Source organism: Oryctolagus cuniculus, chromosome 1, assembly GCF_964237555.1.
Source record: "Oryctolagus cuniculus chromosome 1, mOryCun1.1, whole genome shotgun sequence".
NCBI classification, from domain to species: domain Eukaryota; kingdom Metazoa; phylum Chordata; class Mammalia; order Lagomorpha; family Leporidae; genus Oryctolagus; species Oryctolagus cuniculus.
Genome location: NC_091432.1, coordinates 75,346,238 through 75,364,116, shown reverse-complemented (window position 1 = coordinate 75,364,116; position 17,879 = coordinate 75,346,238). Strand labels below are relative to the sequence as shown.

Here is a 17,879-nt window from a genome sequence, read left to right as displayed (position 1 = left end):
TAAGCAATAATTAATTGTTCTAATATATATTTGGATTACAACATGATTATGATTTAAAACAAATTAAGCTTCCAAATTTTAAAGGACTCTAAGATAATACTGTTATCTCAATAATTTTTCTAACTGAACTGATGTTCTTTAGAGTTAATGTTGGTGGTCCTGTTTGGTTACCTGATGATTTGGCTTGTGTATCTCTCTCTAGAGAAATGATTCCTGTAAATGCTGACAATTCCTTTACACATTAACTCTCCCATCATTTTAAATTGCGTATGCTATAGTGTTTCAGCCTGGATGCGACCTTTCTGGAAAGAAGGGTCCTGTTAGTCTGATAAGAGTCTTTTTTCCTGACGGTTGTATTTGTGTGAGAATCAGCAAGGAGAGGGAAGAGTCAGAATGCCAAATTGCAAAGAGTAGTCTTTACTGTGGGGCTCTATCCAAAAAGGGTTTGTAACACAGTGTACAGTCTTGTAGCCCAGCTGTGTGGAGCATTGATTGCTTCTGCCTAGAGCAGGGATACTGTCAAGTTGCTCTGTGAGTTGAGTCATCTATTGACAAAGAGCTACCAGCCCGCAGATAATGCTGTGCGGAGCCGCTCTCGCTGCTCCCACTGCTCCCACGATGCACTTCTTATAGCAGCTGTCAAAGATACTGAGGGATCCACGAGGGAAAAAGAGACTTTTACAACTGCCTGGAAGAAAGGGGTGTGAGGGAGGAGACATTTCTGTGCAGAGCTGACCAAAGGAAAGAGTAGGCATCAGTGCAGTATGAATGCATACCTCACCAAGCAACACAGCTGCAGCCGGGGGTCTGAAGGCACGGATGCCGGCAGGAGTGCGCCCACACTGATCAGGGATGCCCACTGCGCTTGTGGCTGGCAGAGGAGCTCTCAGGGGCTCGGGTACAGTTCTCAGACCATGCCCTCCTCGGGACCTGGGGGCCCAGCTTCTAACAGGACCAAGCTGGTCACCTTGTGGGACAGTATGCGGAAAAGCCCCCACAAGACGAGCACCAAGAGCAAAGGGACCTGTGGGGAGCACTGTGCCTGCCCACATGGTTGGTTCAGCCCAGCACAGGTGAGCCTTTTCCTTATGACTTTCCCTCCAGTATTGTAAGAAAGTGAGAGCAAGTTGTGTAATGTTAAAGTGGTTTGGAAACTTTGCTGAGTCCTCCTTGCTGACTGGGTATGCCTGTTTGAAAAATGTCAGGCCAAAAAAACCTGTCATTTTCACAAGTGTTTGTGGGCACATGCCTCTGGGTGGCCTGTGAAAGTCTGGGGATGCTGTACTCAGTTTCTTTCAGTGACTTTTTCCCAAGTTCAACTTTTCGTGTCCTCAGATGATTTTGCTACTCTGCATCATGATCATGTAGCAGCACTTTTATTTCTAGTCATTTTTAACTTTTCTATTCTGTCTATCCTAGTTCGGACTATTATTTTAAGGAATAGCAAGAAAAATGAATTTTAATCAAGCTTTTGATCACTTTTAAATAAAAAGAACAATTATTTCCTGAAAAATATTGAATTTGACATAGTCTATTCTAATTTTATTCTCCTAACACTTTATACTTTTTCAGTTCTGGAGAAGAACATTTACTAAATAATTTTATTAGTAAAAATATTAACTAGGAGCAAGATAGAGGATGGCTACACATTACAATAAATAATGAAATGTTTTATTTGCTCATAGAGAAGCAATATGACTATTTCTATTAAAAATAAAACTAACTCTCTCTCCCATAATGCATTTCTGAAACAGCTTTTCCTGGCCCCCAAACTTCTAGCATTTTACCAGAAATAAAATTTGTTCATTTCTTTTTGGCCTCCATCCAAAGGAGAGAAAACAACTTCCTGCAAATGATATAAAATATAAATAAAATGCACCTGTAGTCGCTGTGATACATACAGATCAATAATTGCTCTTAATTATACATTGAAAAGAAAAAAGCAGTATTTGCAGAAAAAATCCTATCTCAATTTCAATGTGTGTTAAACATAATTGCAAAGTAGATATTGATTATGAATGTTTTAAACAGCGATATGTAGAGCATTTTTAATTTTAATAATCATATTTTAAATGATTTTTAACAATAGTTTTTAGAAAGCATGTCATGTACCACTAGTTCTTAATAATATCGTTACATATACAAGATCAGGTATATGGCTTTTAATGTGTGGACATGAAATTATAAGCTATCAGCACCTTGATTTTAATTAGTAATATATCATCATCTTCAGAATAAATTTCCAGCTTGAAATGGAGCATAACTTTTAGAAATGCTGTTATTTTTAAAGTTAATATGAATCCTCAATTAAATAATATTGAAAATTGTGACGATACATATTAGCAGGTGCATTTGTTTACATGTGTTTATATCTTGTTTTGATTATATTACATTAAAATCTCCAGTTCATGGTTTTTGCAAGTTGTAAAGGAAGCAAACTTGCTTTGTTGTAATTTTTTATCTAAGATGTGATACATTTTCTATTTCATAAATGATAATTTCCCTAGCCCCAATCAATAATATTACTTTCTAATAACTATACTCTAAAAATTGAATATATTTTTCATCAGCTGGTGGAAATTTTTTCCCTCCTTGGTTTTGAATACAGTCAGCCTCCTACTTGCCTAAACTTTATAGCATTTAATGCTTTAAAGGATCGAAATTGGCACTGTACTGATAATGACAGATCCAGTTACATATGAAAAGGCAATAAATTGAGACAGACAGCCTCTCCCCTTACTGTTTGCATATGCATTTTTATGCATTTTCTCTCTCATTCATGTGTCTTTTATTACTGGCTAGGAAGAATATTGATCACCAGACACTCGAGTCTTGATATCCTATCTTTTATGGTTTGCAACATTGTGATGCTTTTCAATCACCTGACCCTTTTTTATCAGCTCAGTCCTATAAAAGAAATGCTGTTCTAAACTGATCAGTCTCTCTCTCTGAACCCCATGTCTATACCCTTTCAAATACATTGTGTTGAATAATTTAGCATATCTATTTATGTATATTTGCTTAACTTTTAATATATGTGTTAAAAAATATAATACCCAGCTACTTGCATAAATTAACATATGTTCATATGTATACATATACAAGCATATACATACATAAAAATTATTCTTATGTTCTTACATGGAAAATATTAGTTTGTTTTTCCAAAGATTGCTTCATTTTCTCCATATGATATATTTTTCCATATAAAACATATTTCTTTAATTTCCATTAGGTACCAAAAACACTGATATAATTTATTTATGTATCTGTGTTCATTTGTATGTGCATCTGTAGCATATACTTAATATTTAAATTATACAAATATGTCCAAGGATTATTCATCTATGTGTACTATCACAAAAACAAGAGTGTGTTTGAACCAATCTGTTGTGTCCATTAAAACCAAATTTATTGTGAGAATTGTGTTATACTAGTTTTTTCACTCCTTAGATTAGCAAAAGATATCCTACTAAATATTTTAAAACCAAGGATGGAGGCTAAGGATCCTAAATGTTAGAATCCTTGATAAAGCAGAAAGAAGGATAGTACATGTGTTTTGCATAGAAAAACCCACGAAATCACATGTACAGAATGTGCCTGAGGGTTGTTGAAGCCTCTGTGAGCTGAGATCTTGCCCTCACAGATATTTGCTGTATTACGTGGAAGTCAGCAATGTGATTTCCGGCTGCTATAATAGAGGACCATGGTAATGACTTCAGTTCCTCTCAAGGCTCTTTGCCAAACTGTCGTTATTTAGGGTGCTGTGTACTAACAGAACTCTGTCATTATGTTATTCCTCAGCAGTCTAAAAAGCAGCTCCTTTGCCTTCTCGAAGAAGTTTTCATTTCATTTGGATCTGCACGATTAATATAACCATAATAATAGGTAAGAAAATGGAAAATTGTAGTGTTCAGAAGTGAGTTCTATAATGCATATCTAAGATATTAGTGTTGGCCTTGAGAAAGAACATGCTCATTACTGCTTATGTGGCATTTCTCCCAAATGCAGTCTAATCTAGGGAGGCAGCACTGAACAGTAGAAACTTGGAAATCAGGGTTCTGTGCTCTTCATTCATTCACTCTTTGTTGTTTATTCAACTGTCAGGAACTAAGTGCTGACCCTGTGGATATAATAGCAAACAAAGGAGATATCACCCCTACCACCGTGGAGCTCGTGGCCTAAGGTGGTATATGATATTTAGCAAATATATCATGTCATATGCAGAATTCTACCATTATATATGACAACTTGGAAGTGAAACAAAGTTCCAGAGAGTGCTTCAGATACCACAGTAAGTGTATATTCAATATACAGAGGGACCATAGAGGAGTAACAGCAGGGTACTTTTACATCTCTTTAAACCCAGATGTTTCTGTTTTGTAAAATAGAGATAAAAATAGTACCCACCTCAGGGGGTTGGGGTGAGGAATGATTAACATAATTCCTGCAAAGCTCTTAGCAACACCATGCTTTCATATAGTAGAAATATTTGTGGAATAAATGAATAATAAGTCCACAATAAATATAAATGTATATTATTAAACTATGCTTTATTATTCCTGATTGACTGGGCAGGTAAAAACGTTTAAAAAGTGAGGACTTCCAAACGGTGGTGATAGTTTGACCAAATTGGATTGAACCTTGAAAACGTTGTAAGCATTTTTAAGCGCCTAAAAGCGCATAAGCATGTAAAACCCTGTTGCTTGTGTGGAAATACATATAGTTCCATCTTGCCAAGAACATTGTCCTCGGCAAGGCAGGTTCATCAAGAGAGGAGTGGGGGGCGGGGGTGGTGGTGTTGGGGGTGGGACCTGATCATATGGTCGCAGAGAGCCTGGTGGGCCTTGGTGAAGACTCTATGGAGGATGGAATCACTTCAGGGTTTTACTGCCTGCTCTACTATTCACTTTGTGTGAAATGGCTTTGTGGCCAATGAATCGTTCTGGCCCTTGGATTCTCTCTTTCTATGGTAACTAATTTTAGAAGAAACCTAAATCTCTTCTGGTACTAATATTCCATGACTGTGTCAACTGACATTCATTAATTAATAGGAAACATTTTAGAAAGGATTATGCTTTAGAGCCAGACAATCCTAAGTTTGTTCTATGTGATCTTATTTGTGTAACCTCTTTCATTCTTCTCCTCTATGAAGTTTAGGTTAATAAAGGCATGTGGCAAATAAATGTAGTAAGAACTGACAACAATCTATATATAAAGACCTCAGAATGGCACCAAGGACACAGTTGTTAGTAAATGTTAATCATTATTACCAGTAATATCCAAATCATATTTTTTAACCTGAAGAACTTATTATCTAGGGAAGTAATCATCAGTCTCATGCTCTTTCATTACAGTGTCTACTTTGCTCACTGATTTTTTTTTATGCCTTTCTTGTAATGATGAAGGTTAGGCTAGGCAGCAGTCCAGAAACTTTTGGCATAGAACATCATGATGCTGATGCTGGGGTGACATTTTGTCCTTCAAGGTTCTCAGAGATTTACAACTGTGCACTCTAAAAAAATCATGTAAAATAGAATTGTATTGATGAGGTAGCATTCCCATAAGCTTGTATTCAGAGGTAAGGGGTTGTTGGAAGATGTTTCCAGCACCATCCTGAAAGACTAACTGCATTTGAAGTATTGAGCCAAACTCTGTAAATCTCCCCTAATAGCCCCTTTGCAGCAACTCCACAAAGAGCAGTTTGCAGCAAGTTGGGTGCAGAGCACTTTTTAGTCCAAGAAGTAAGATTGCCCTAAGCTGAAATTTCAGACTTATGCCAAACAGAAAGATCTGACAGCTTGTTTTAACTCTATGCCTGCTTCAACTGATTTCCTTTCAGAGGAGCCTTGATCAAGGAAGAATATAATTTTTTAGTTTCTATGAGACACCAACTGTCCACGTAAGGAGAGCAGAAGAGAGCAAGTGATATGGCAGGAGGAATTAAAGTTCTAAGCATTCCTGTGGCAGATCTGAAACCACTTGGTTAATATTCTGGGTACCCATATTGCTGGATGCTGACATCAGCAGACCTTTCTTTCCAGGATAATACAAGGAGAAGCAAAACACAAATGATGGGAAAGAGCAAAGTAACTTAATATTTATGAAGACCCACCATGCTCACAATAAGGTCGTTACTGTGCTAGGGGCTTACCATTAGTCATTTCTTTGAATTATCCCAATCATTCTAGTAGAGGGCTATTGTAACTCCTGCTTTACGGATGTGGATATTGGGGCTAAGTGTAACTTGTTCAGGATCTTACTATTGCCAAAGACAGATTTGTGACTCCCTTGTTTCTTTCACCATATCATCCAAAAAGTTCTGTTTGAGGTTTCCTGGAGTTAGAAAATCCTCCAAAACCCTTTATAATTCTCTAATTTAACAGTAATTTCCTTCAGGGATTAAAATATTTTACATGGTTGGGAGAACTGGCACCTACCTACAGAAACCTGGATTTCCACATTCTACTTCATTTTCTAATCTCAGGATTCCTGAGTGAGTTGGGCCTCTCTCTCTCCAAAGTTAAGGGCTTTGTAGATTGGAAGCAATTGGAGTTGGATCACATGCTAGCAGAAGGATCTATTTGCTCTTAAAAATACTTCAAAATCTATATTATTTGCAAGTTGGAGTCAATTTTGCCATATTTAAATAAGGAATTGGGAAATAAGCATTATAAACTTAATATAAATATAAAAAATGTACTTGGCGACTTCTGTCTTTAGTCCGAGAGCATCACTACACATTGCAGAGTGTGAATCTCATACATCGGTGCTATTTACTATCATGTCATTAATCAAGTGTCTGTTTTTGATGCCACTGTCTCCATTATGCACCCTCTTCCTTTTGCTGACATTGTTGATCTGTTAAACGTAGCCTTTTCTAGTTTTATTCTTCTCCATTCTCTACTCTATCTCATTACTTAATTTCCCAAAGGTAACCTAGATGCTTTAAAGCTATGTTAGAATTGTTGGGAACTTAGTGGTCATCGCATCCACTTCATGAAGGAGAAAATTAAACCTAGAGAGGTTATGAGACTTTTTCAGGATCATTCATCTTGTGACAGAATTTTTCTACATCTCTGAAACTCAAAATTGAGTTCTCTTTTTGCTGTTCTAAGTAGCCCTCCCTCTCTTAGTTCGTATGTTCCCATTATTGACATAAATTTTTAAGCATGAATTTGTTGATAATGCAGGATTGGGGATTTTACAAAAAGTTAAAGACACCCAACTTTTAACTCAGAATTTAAACCAGTGGTCTCCAAGGACAGATGATGATGATTGGAAAGTGCTATCTCCTAGGGAAGCAGGGCCAGGGATGCTAGGTTCACTGTTTTATGCAGAGAGCAGTGCTACACAAGAAAGAATTGCTCTATATGCTACACTAATTTTAACATTCCACTAGACATTTATGAAGATCAACAAAAGAGTTTTCTGATTATCTAAGTCTAAAAACAAACTCAGTTTTATAAAACATGTTTTGCCAAGATGTAATGATGATTAAATTTTCTAGGAATATAACTCCTATGTACATCTAAAGAACAATGTATTGTGTTCTGTTATGAAGTTTATTAGGAGTTATTCCCCCTCTTGGGCGCATCCTTACAGTGGTGCTGCTCCTTGCATTCACGTCATTGATCACCTCTCCTCCATCGTCTTTCATTTGTAGACTTCACCAGAAAATATGTAATTGAAGATATTTCAGGAGCCATTTCATAAATCTATATTCTGATATTTTATTTATTTGGTTGTTTTGTTTTATTAACTGATGATTAATAAACATTGTATACATTTGTGATATACAAGGTGAACGTCTCAGTATGTACATAGATTGTGGAATGATCATGTAAGGCTAATTAACACAAATGTCATTTCAAATACTTATCATTTTTTATGTTAAAATTTAAACCATTATTTTAGCTGTTTTGAAATAGCTACATTTCTGCTGTTTTCAGTATTACTCTGATATTTCCCCAGAGCTTATCTACACTACATTTTCCTGTAAGTCTTTGGAGTACTGGATTTATTTTAAGTTTATCTGCATTCTAATCTTTGATCAAAATAATGAATTTTGAAGTACCAGAAATCAGAATTATGCCTTTACATGAAAGAGAATTTGAAGCAGGGATAGATGGATAATAGATAAGTAGGTATATAGATAGATGTTAGCCAGCTAACCCTCTCACTGTCAAGTCCTATATAAAGCAGATAGTTACTTTGATTCTAAATTTATAAATAAGGCCCGGTTTATTTAAAAGAATATAACACTTACTAACTTTCTTTACTTCAACTATCTACAGTTTTTCTTGTTAGTTTATCTGTATTTCAACTAACATTTCCTTTGATCTCTTATCAAATATGAAGTCTTTCATTACTTGATCTAGCACTAATTTTTAATTGAAGATCTGTCTTGTATCTGTTATTTCATTTTCCCATGCTTCTTTTAGAAGAAATTGTGTCTTATCTCTTAATTCTATTAATATCCAAATTTATATGTTATAAGTACATGTAAGCATTTAACTATTTCATTACCGTGTAGTGGAATTGAATTCATGGGTAAATATATTAAAAATTGTTATTTTAATATAAATGGCTTTCTTTGTTTTCTCCATTTATTTCAATTAAGGCACTATATTTAAAGTTGTATCTAGGTAGTTCTTTAATCTATGAATTTTATCTCAGATGGAGAAAAGAGGGTACTACAGAGTATTTATTATGAGATAGAAAAACTGGATCTAATAGACATGACCACTTAGAAATTAGAGTATATTGTGTGCACTCTTAAGTGTTTTTGTTTAACTTGCTTTCCAACTGGACTAGGAGTCAGCAAACTAGAGAATGAAGGCCAAATCCAGCCTATTTGTTTTTGTACAACCCATAAGCTAAGAGCATTTTTAGAAAATATTTTTAATAGTTGAAGAAAATCAAAAGAAGGATAATTCAGGTATGTGAAAGTCATATGAAATTTTGATTATGCTATCTATAAATATATTTATTGGAACACACCCAGGCTCATTTGTTTACATATGGTCTATAGTTGTTCCTGGGCTGCACTGGCAGAGTTAAGTGCTTGTGATAGAAACTCTAAGGCCAGAAACTCCTAAAATATTTATTATCTGACCTTTTACAAAAAATTTGCTGACCTCTGCAGCAGGATATCAGCTGTCCATTTCTTACTAATGGAATGTCCCTTTAAGTCTAACAAAGCCTATGCTCTTTTAAAGACCTGATTCAAGCACATCATCCTCTTTAATTCTTTTCAATCTGTTTTGGGTGCTAAAACCTCTATTTAACATGGCATCCTGAGCAATTAGAGTATTACCTTGCACTGGGGCTATTTGTTTGCTTCTTGGGCTCCCTGATTATAGAGTGTGAAACTGTTCAGATCCCCAGTACAGAGCCTAACTCACAGTAGGTCAGCATCCAGTCACCTCTTCATGACCATTCTTATAGTATCATTATATATGTGGATCTAGACTTCTGAGCTGCATTCATATCTATTCAGAGGAGGGACTATGTCTTCCTTTAAAAAAACTTAGAATTTATTTTATTTATCTTAAAGGCAGAGTTACACACAGAGAGGGAGAAACAGAAAGAGAGAAATTTCCCAACCACTGGTTCATTCCTCAAATGACTGCAACAGCCAGGGATGGGCCAGGCCAAAGTCAGGAGCTTTTTCTGGGTCTCCACGTGGGTGCAGGGCTCCAAGCTCCTGGGCCATTTTCTAATGCTTTCCCAGGCACATTAGCAGAGAGCTGGATCAAACGTGGAATAGCCAGGAAACAAACAGGTGCCTACCTGAGATGTTGGCATTTCTTTCTTTTTTTTTTTTTTTTTAAGATTTATTTATTTTACTTGAAAGTCACAGTTACAGAGAGAAGGAGAAGCAGAGAGAAAGAGCGTCTTCCATCCACTGGTTCACTCCTCAGATTGCCGCAACGGCTGGAACTGTGCTGATCCGAAGCCAGGAATCAGGAGCTTCTTCCGGATCTCCCATGCGGGTACAGGAGCCCAAGGACTTGGGCCGTCTTCTGCTTTCCCAGGCCATAGCAGAGAGCTGAATGGGAAGTGGAGCAGCCAGGACTCGAACCACCACCCATATGGGATGCCGGCATGGCAGGTGGCGGCTTTACCTGCTACTGGCCCCAGGAGTGGCATCGTCTATCCCCACAATCTTACTTAATAATAAGCATTTTGTTTAAAAAGTGTTTTGGAAAATTTATTGTTTTTTTTTTTTCAGTTTTTGTTTTAGTTTACTCTCATTCTTACTCTATCCTGTGGTGCTCTTAAAAAATTGGAATCCATGTTCAGAAATTAGGTCAAGCATTCAAGTGGGTCATATTGCTTCAATGATGGAAGATATAAGCACTATACTTTGAGAGGACAAACAGAAAATTAATCTGATGGTACCTAGCTTCATTGTCTGATTTAGGAGTACTTGTTCTGGAAGGTTGAAATAATATCAGGAAATATTATTGTATAATTAGTTTATATGCTATTGTAGACTGCATGGCCTTTTTTCTCTATATTTTCATCATTAGAGTGCTCAGAATTTAGAAGTTGATTCAAATTCATCAAAAACCCATGATTGGGGGCCAGTGTTATGGTTTAGTGGGTAAAGCCACCACCTGTAACACAGGCATCCCATATGGGTGGCAGTTTTGAGTCCCAGCTGTTTCACTTCCGATCTAGCTCCTTGCTAATGTGCCGGAAAAAGCAGCAGAGAATGGCCCAAGTGCTTTGGCCCCTGAACCCATGTGGGAGACCTGGAACAAGTGCCTGGCCCCTGGCTCCAGGGTCCTGGCTCCTGGCTGTGGCCTGGCCCAGCCTTAGCCATTTGACAATTTTAGGAGTAAACCAATAGATGGACATTCTGTCTCTTTCTGTCTATAACTTACCTTTCTAATAAATAGGTCTTTAAAAACATTATTCAGGGCAGGCGCTGTGGTGCAGTGGGTTAAAGAGCCAGCCTGCAGCACCAGCATCCCATATGGGTGCTGGTTCGAGTCCCGGCTGCTCCTCTGGGAAAGCAGTAGAAAATGGCCCAACTCCTTGGGCTCCTGCACCCACATGGGAGGTCTGGAAGAAACTCCTGGCTCCTGGCTTTGGATCAGCTCAGCTCTGGCCATTGTGGTCATTTGGGAAGTGAACCATCAGAAAGGAAGACCTCTCTCTCTGGCTCTACCTCTCTCTGTAACTCTGTCTTTCAAATAAATAAAAAAATAAAAGCAAAAATCCATGATTCAACACATTTGCACTGTATTCTGAGAGATTTTGCTGTTTACTTGGTGAGCAACATTTATTACTGTTAGAATTGTTATAATGAGTTACTCATAATCTATTCCTTTTTCAAAGCTCAGTGTATATACCAATTCTAAGAACTGGTGCTGCTTGCACACTGATCATTCATTTCTGTTATATTTTATTCCTTCTCTATCATAAAAATAATTGCATCTAATTTAATACATCGTTAGTTTGTTGACTGGATGGGTGGAGAGAAGCTAGAAGGATGGAGGAATAGATATAGATAGATAAAGTGGTACATGTGTAAAAGTTCTGGTAATAGGAATTTCTATCTATCCTAAATATAGCAAGATAGTTCTTAATCATGTTCATGAGTTATCTGTGCTCCTGTCTCTCCTGTCACTGTACTCCTTCCTTTGTGTCTGTTCTCTGGATGGAAAAGAACTGAATACTCTTCTTACCCTGTTGTAGGTGAGTAAGTTTGAATTGAGTGACAGATGGAAAGCTAATTAGTCCAACTGACAGAAGCAGACAAGGAATCTGCCTGTGTCAATAGTCTTCTGAGGAGTGAAATATGGACCTTAAATTGGCAGTGAAAAAGTTTGCAGGGGAAAAGAGATGTATCTGATCGTATGGAGAAGGAAAATATCGTGGAAATGTCCTGGAGATATCAGTATGTTTACATGTGAGCAAGAGCATTTATGAAATATGCATATAGATATATAAAAGGAGGAGTTTGGGTCCTTATGTCTAGAACAGGCAATCTGTCCTAAAAGTCACAAGTAAAATATTTAAAAATTATTGTAAGATATTTGAGCCCCTAAAAACACACTGTTCTTATAGCACTGCTGCCAACACTTGGAATAAGGCTTATGGATGCAACAAATCTCTGGATATCTCTTATCAAAGTGAGACACTCCCTGGCTCTTCTAAAGAAATGAAAAACCAATGTATCTGCAATGTGAGGGAAGTCTGATTTCTAGAAAGAACAGAATTTTCCAAGGACTGCATGAAAAGATAACAGATAATAGGTTGAAGACCCTAAGTACATTGAGTACAGATATTATTTTGAGTTTATGAAAAAACAGGCAAAAAATAGAGTTCCTTGATGGATTAAAATTATTATTTTTCCAATAATTATATGAAAAAAGTAACATTTAACATTAACACCACTGTTTGTGCAGTTCTCTCAGAGCCTTTGCCCATTTTCCTTATTCCTCTGCTTTCCTATCAGGCAGGACACTCAAAACTTTTGTAAAATTTACTCCATTTGCAAGGCCAGAAATAAGGAAGCCATCATTAGTTCTACCCTCTTTCTTTTCCCAGGACTCTCATGAGTTAATTGATCACTAGTTAATAAAAAATTATATCTCAGAGTGTCCTAAATATTTTCCCTTTTACATATCTACTCTTAGTTCTTGAGTTGATATGCCTTATCATTCTCATGAGATATTTATAATAGCCAGTACACCCCATCTCCTTTTGATCTATTCTGAATTTTGTTTTTCCCAAGTTTATCTTCATAGTTCTATTCATATCACCTACTGATTTACATGATTTAACAACACCAAATCATTTAAAGTGGTGCTTTACTTTAAGTGTAATCTGACTTCTGGGGAAGGCAAGTATATCTGGAAATGTTAATGAGTGCTCCACATTGGATTAAGCACATTAAGCAGTTGTTCATTGTTTATTATGGGATTATTCTAAGCCCTTGGAGTTTTATATCTCCTAGAAACAGGTAAAGTATATGGAACATTCCTTTCATGCATGTGATGATGATATCCCGTTTTCAAGGATATTTATTTGGGAACAGCTCTTGGACAAACAGTTTGCAAAACATCAGTTTAAAAATGAAACTGAATTCACTAACAAAACATTCAGTGTTATCTTTAATTTGCCCTGAACCTGCATTTCCAACCGCATTGACTGACACTCCCATTGTGCTCTAGTCATGCTCATTCACTGTCTCTGGTTCCATACAAACCCCTGGCAAATCTTTGCTCATAGCTCCCTCTCTTTGTGATGGCTTTTTCTGTTTCTATGCTTGATAAAATCTTATTCATCATTCAAGGATTATTTCTAAAGACATCTTGTCTCAGTCTTCTTTTTTCTGTTCTATATATGACTATTTCTCTGTCCTGAGTATTTCTTTCTCAGTTCTATATATGACTGTTTCACTTCTGATTACTTGCATGTCTGTTTCCTCTGTTACGTTGGAAGCTTTGTAAAAACACAAATCATATTTATTTATTTCTGTTTCTTTAGTGCAAGAATAGTGCCAGACATTTTATAAATGATTGAAATAATGATACATTTAAAATTGATATGAGAAGAATAATGTTATTAGACAAGACAAGGGAAGAGACTTCTTTGTGTGGGGCTGTGATTAGGCCCCTGAACTCCACCTTTTGTCCCTTTGAATGCCCACATAGTCATTTTCATCAGTGTCCAGGGGATTCAAGACTAAGAAACCAACTCAGAGTAGCTATAATATACATTATACCAAGGTATTTAAAATCATATATTTAAATGAAAAATTAAATTTCCAGATGAATGAAAATACTTCCCTTTTTCTTTGTTTTTATTCTTGACCTTTATTATCTCCCTAAACCTTATAATGATACATATTTTTCTTTAAAAAGGAGAATATAACCAACAATCATGATAGTCTGGTTATTTTTTTCATTCCTTTAAGGTTACCTTACAATTTTGACCTTATAAGGGTGATCATAATTTATCTCATTTTTAAATTGAAAATTTGGAGCATATCTTAATAATGTTCCCAGATACAGATCATGCACAATACATCATGACCTCACACATATATAATGTTAACTCTTAAGTCTCTACTCAGCTCTAGTCTTGACTCCTCCAATACTTTCATGAGAAAGGCACTTGGAATATCTCAATACATTTGATGATAGACATCCCCTATTTCCTAGGAAAGTCACTGGAGAGAGTTTAGGTGGTATACTACAAAAGAAAGAATCAGGTGACCCTGAAAAATTATTTTAATCTTTTAAGAGTATATGTTTCAAACATATGATTTCTGCTTTCTCTTTTGTTTGCATTCATACTATTAAGTTGAAATATGAAATGATAAGTATATCACTGGAATACCATTCATTGGGTTTACTATAAATGCTTAAATTATGAAAAAAAGATAGTTAGGGTAAGGGATTGCAAACCTTTAGAATAGGAATAGTAAATACCTTTACTTACTGACAATGAAGCTTTAAGGAACAAAATAATGCCACCGGCCTATGTCCATTGTACATTATAAATCTTTTAAGAGTTGTTAGTGTTTACATTCTTGATTAAACTTCAGGAGAATTTGGGGAGGGTGAGGATGGGAGCCAAACATTTTTCTATAAGTTAACTCGTCCTTTAAATTTCAGTTTTATTTTAAGACAATGAGTGAGTCATGTTTTCAGGACTAAGCTTGAACCACTGGGAATATTCCCTTTATACATCTAGTTAAACAGGCTCAATTGATGCAGAAATTGATAAACCATATTTTGTGGTAATATTAAATGTCTTCTAATCATGAGATGCCTGTAGCTAGAGTGACTGTAGCTTGGCTGTCCATTATCCTTTTGCTAAAATTGCTGCTTCTTAGAACCCCATTAGTGCAGTGACCTTGACAAAGTGCATAGTCTTCTAAATAATTCCTTGCTTCAGAGCAGTCTGCAACCTGTGTATTGCGAGGCCTATGATTTAATCCATAGCTCAGCAGAAATCACATAATGACAGGCTCTTGCAATTAGGACTCCTGCTCGAATTTCACATCTCAGAGGAGAATGAGTGTGTCTACTGCAGTGGAAAGATACAGAGCTGGAAATCGGGAAACCTGAGTTCTAATGTTAGTAGGATTCTGGACTCTGAGTCAGCTCAGGCGAGTCCTGGGATCTTAGTGTCTCTATCTCAACTGTAAAATGAAAAAGTTAGACTAGATAGAAAAAGCAACAACAAAAATTCATGTTTCTGGGAGACCTGGAAGAAGCTCCTGGCTCCTGGCTTCAGCCTGACGCAGCCCTGACTGTTGCAGCCATTTGAGGAGTGAACCAGTAAATAAAGATGTTTCTCTCTCTCTCTCTCTGTCTCTCTCTCTCTCTCTATCTAACTCTGCCTATCAAATAAACAAATAAATCTTTTTTAATATATTTTTGACAGGCAGAGTGGACAGTGAGAGAGAGAGACAGAGAGAAAGGTCTTCCTTTTGCTGTTGGTTCACCCTCCAATGGCCGCTACAGCCGACGCACCGCACTGATCCGATGGCAGGAGCCAGGTGCTTCCCCTGGTCTCCCATGGGGTGCAGGACCCAAGCACCTGGGCCATCCTCCACTGCCTTCCTGGGCCACAGCAGAGAGCTGGCCTGGAAGAGGGGCAACCGGGACAGAATCTGGTGCCCTGACCGGGACTAGAACTCGGTGTGCCCGCGCCACAAGGTGGAGGATTAGCCTAGTGAGCCGTGGCGCCAGCTCAAATAAATCTTAAAATAAAAAATTCGTATTTCACTCTGTCTATTCTATTTAGTTTGTGCTGATTATCTGGATCCTAGTGCTAAGAGAGATGGTAAGGCTACATCAGAAACATTCCAAAAAGAATTTGTTAAAAATTAATACAATCATTCATGAATTAGGAATGCAAAAGTAGTAGCTTCAGGGTGGATGTTTGACCTCATGATTAAGCCTCCAGTTAAGAGGCCCGTATCTCACATTGGAGTACTCAGGTTCAAGGCTCAGCACCAGCTTCTGATTCTAGCTCCTTATTATTGTATACACTGGAAAGTAGTAGTATTGACTCAACTCACTGGGTTCCTGTCACTCATTTGGGAAGTAAGCCAGCAAATGGGAGCATATCCTCTCTTTCTAAGCTTTTCAAATAAATATATAATACATAAATGTGAGAGAGATGGAGGGAGATCTTCCTTTAAGAAAAAAAGGGAGCAGCTTTGATCTCTAGTTTCCTTTGAAGCCCTGGAATTCAATGATGCCACATACTTTACATGACTTTATAATTATAACCATAATTACCATTTACTGAGCATTGTTCATACTCCATTATCTTAATTTAAACTTCAAATTAACTGAAGGAGGTAGGTAATCTTATACCCATTTTGCAGATAAACAAATGGACTTTTAGAAGCAAAGTAACTTGCCTTAGTTTATACCATGAGAAAAGCCTATTTGTGGGTGGAGCTTAGGTTGTATATCCTAACTCCTCTAGTAGTATGTAAGTCTATGCTTGTGGATGTTGACTCATTAATGAGGGGCCAGGAAACATCAAATGGTTAGAAAACTAAACTTATTTAAGTCACTGTACATCTCAAAAAGTAATGATTATTGATGGGTTCTCTGTGAATTCAGTAGGTTTAGAGATGGGATAGGAACAGTGTCTCAAAACAGACTACTTATAGGTCTTCTGGAATTTCTATTTATTGTTAATTTTTTTCTTTTAAGAATTAATCATCTTGTAATGGAGATAAATGTATCAGATTCTGGCATGAAAGAGTTCTTTTCCTCCTTTGAAATTTTGGAGACAATTGAAGATGAGTTAAGCATAGTCCCCTCTTCCCAAGCTCAGGGCCCGGTGGGGCTGCTGCAGTTATTCTATCCAAACAACAGATCTGTCTCCTACCCAGTGCAATAGGTAACATCTAGCTCATCCCTAATAAATAATTGCTGAATAAAGAAATGGTATTGTATCCTAAAATTGTCTCTCTTGTTTCTACAGTAGAATGCAAAACATATTCTTTAAAAAGTTAGCTCAGTTTCTCCAGTTTAAATTATGCATAGTAATTTTAAGATATAAACACATGGTACTAAATAATTTAAAAATTGTTTCTTTAGGAAGATGAATCTTGGCCATTCTGAAGAGTAACACTGGCCTCTGCTGTGTCTAGTCCTGCTCCGATTATATCCTCTAGGACGTGCCTCTGCCCAGGTTACAGGGTTACCTGTACAGCATTGTCGTTTCTGGAACTGTAAGCCCTAATGTGTTAAACAGCTGCGATTCCAGGCAGAGTCTGTTTTTGGTGGTGGTCATGATGATGCAGGAAGGAGGGAGAAGGTGGCGTTAGGAGGCTTGCACCCTCATTTCTTTCTGCAGAACGTCTAGCTATTGCATGGTTGGTGAAATGTGGCTTATGTTTTAGACCAGTGATTTTTAAATTAGGGGTGATTATTTCTGATGAGTTCTGGATTGTCCACATATTCATCTCTTCATTTCAGTAACAGCTCAGCTTAGACACATCCCTCTTATTGAAGCTCTCATTATATGTAGTTTTTCTCACCCTGAGCATTAATAATACTTTCCAATTATGATTTTAAGGTATGCTGTGATGACCTTCTGTCCCACATTGTGTGGACTCTAAGGAAATCTAGAGATCAATGGTGAATCAATGACCAAACCTGTTTGCAAAGTTCATGGCTGGATTATTGGAGCGTCTCTAAACTGGTCTTTTGCTTCTCTTGCAAACAAAACCCATCCATCTAAGCTGCCAGAATATTCCAAAACACCCTCTTCTCCAAAATGTCTTGTATTACCTTCTTAAAATCCTTCAGTGACTCCACACTGCCTATGTGATCCATGTCAGAGTTCCTTAGTGACAACGAAGTCCCCAGGACCCACCC

The 17,879-nt window shown here is 37.0% G+C and overlaps 1 protein-coding gene across 24 annotated transcripts in view; it reads left to right on the top strand.

Moving 5' to 3' along the window:
• Positions 1-17,879, top strand: part of DLG2 (discs large MAGUK scaffold protein 2) — a 2,256,157-nt gene that overhangs the window by 1,343,991 nt on the left and 894,287 nt on the right. For 4 of the 24 annotated variants that reach the window (XM_051821271.2, XM_051821249.2, XM_051821198.2 and 1 more), the window contains exon 1: positions 619-1,073. The exons of 19 other annotated variants lie outside the window; for them this stretch is intronic. In XM_051821271.2, coding sequence (XP_051677231.1) covers positions 765-1,073 — 309 coding nt within the window. In that variant the 5' untranslated portion in view covers positions 619-764. Of the gene's footprint in view, positions 1-618; positions 1,074-17,879 lie in introns of those variants that run through there. One more of the 24 variants, XM_051821230.2, reaches the window with a different exon arrangement.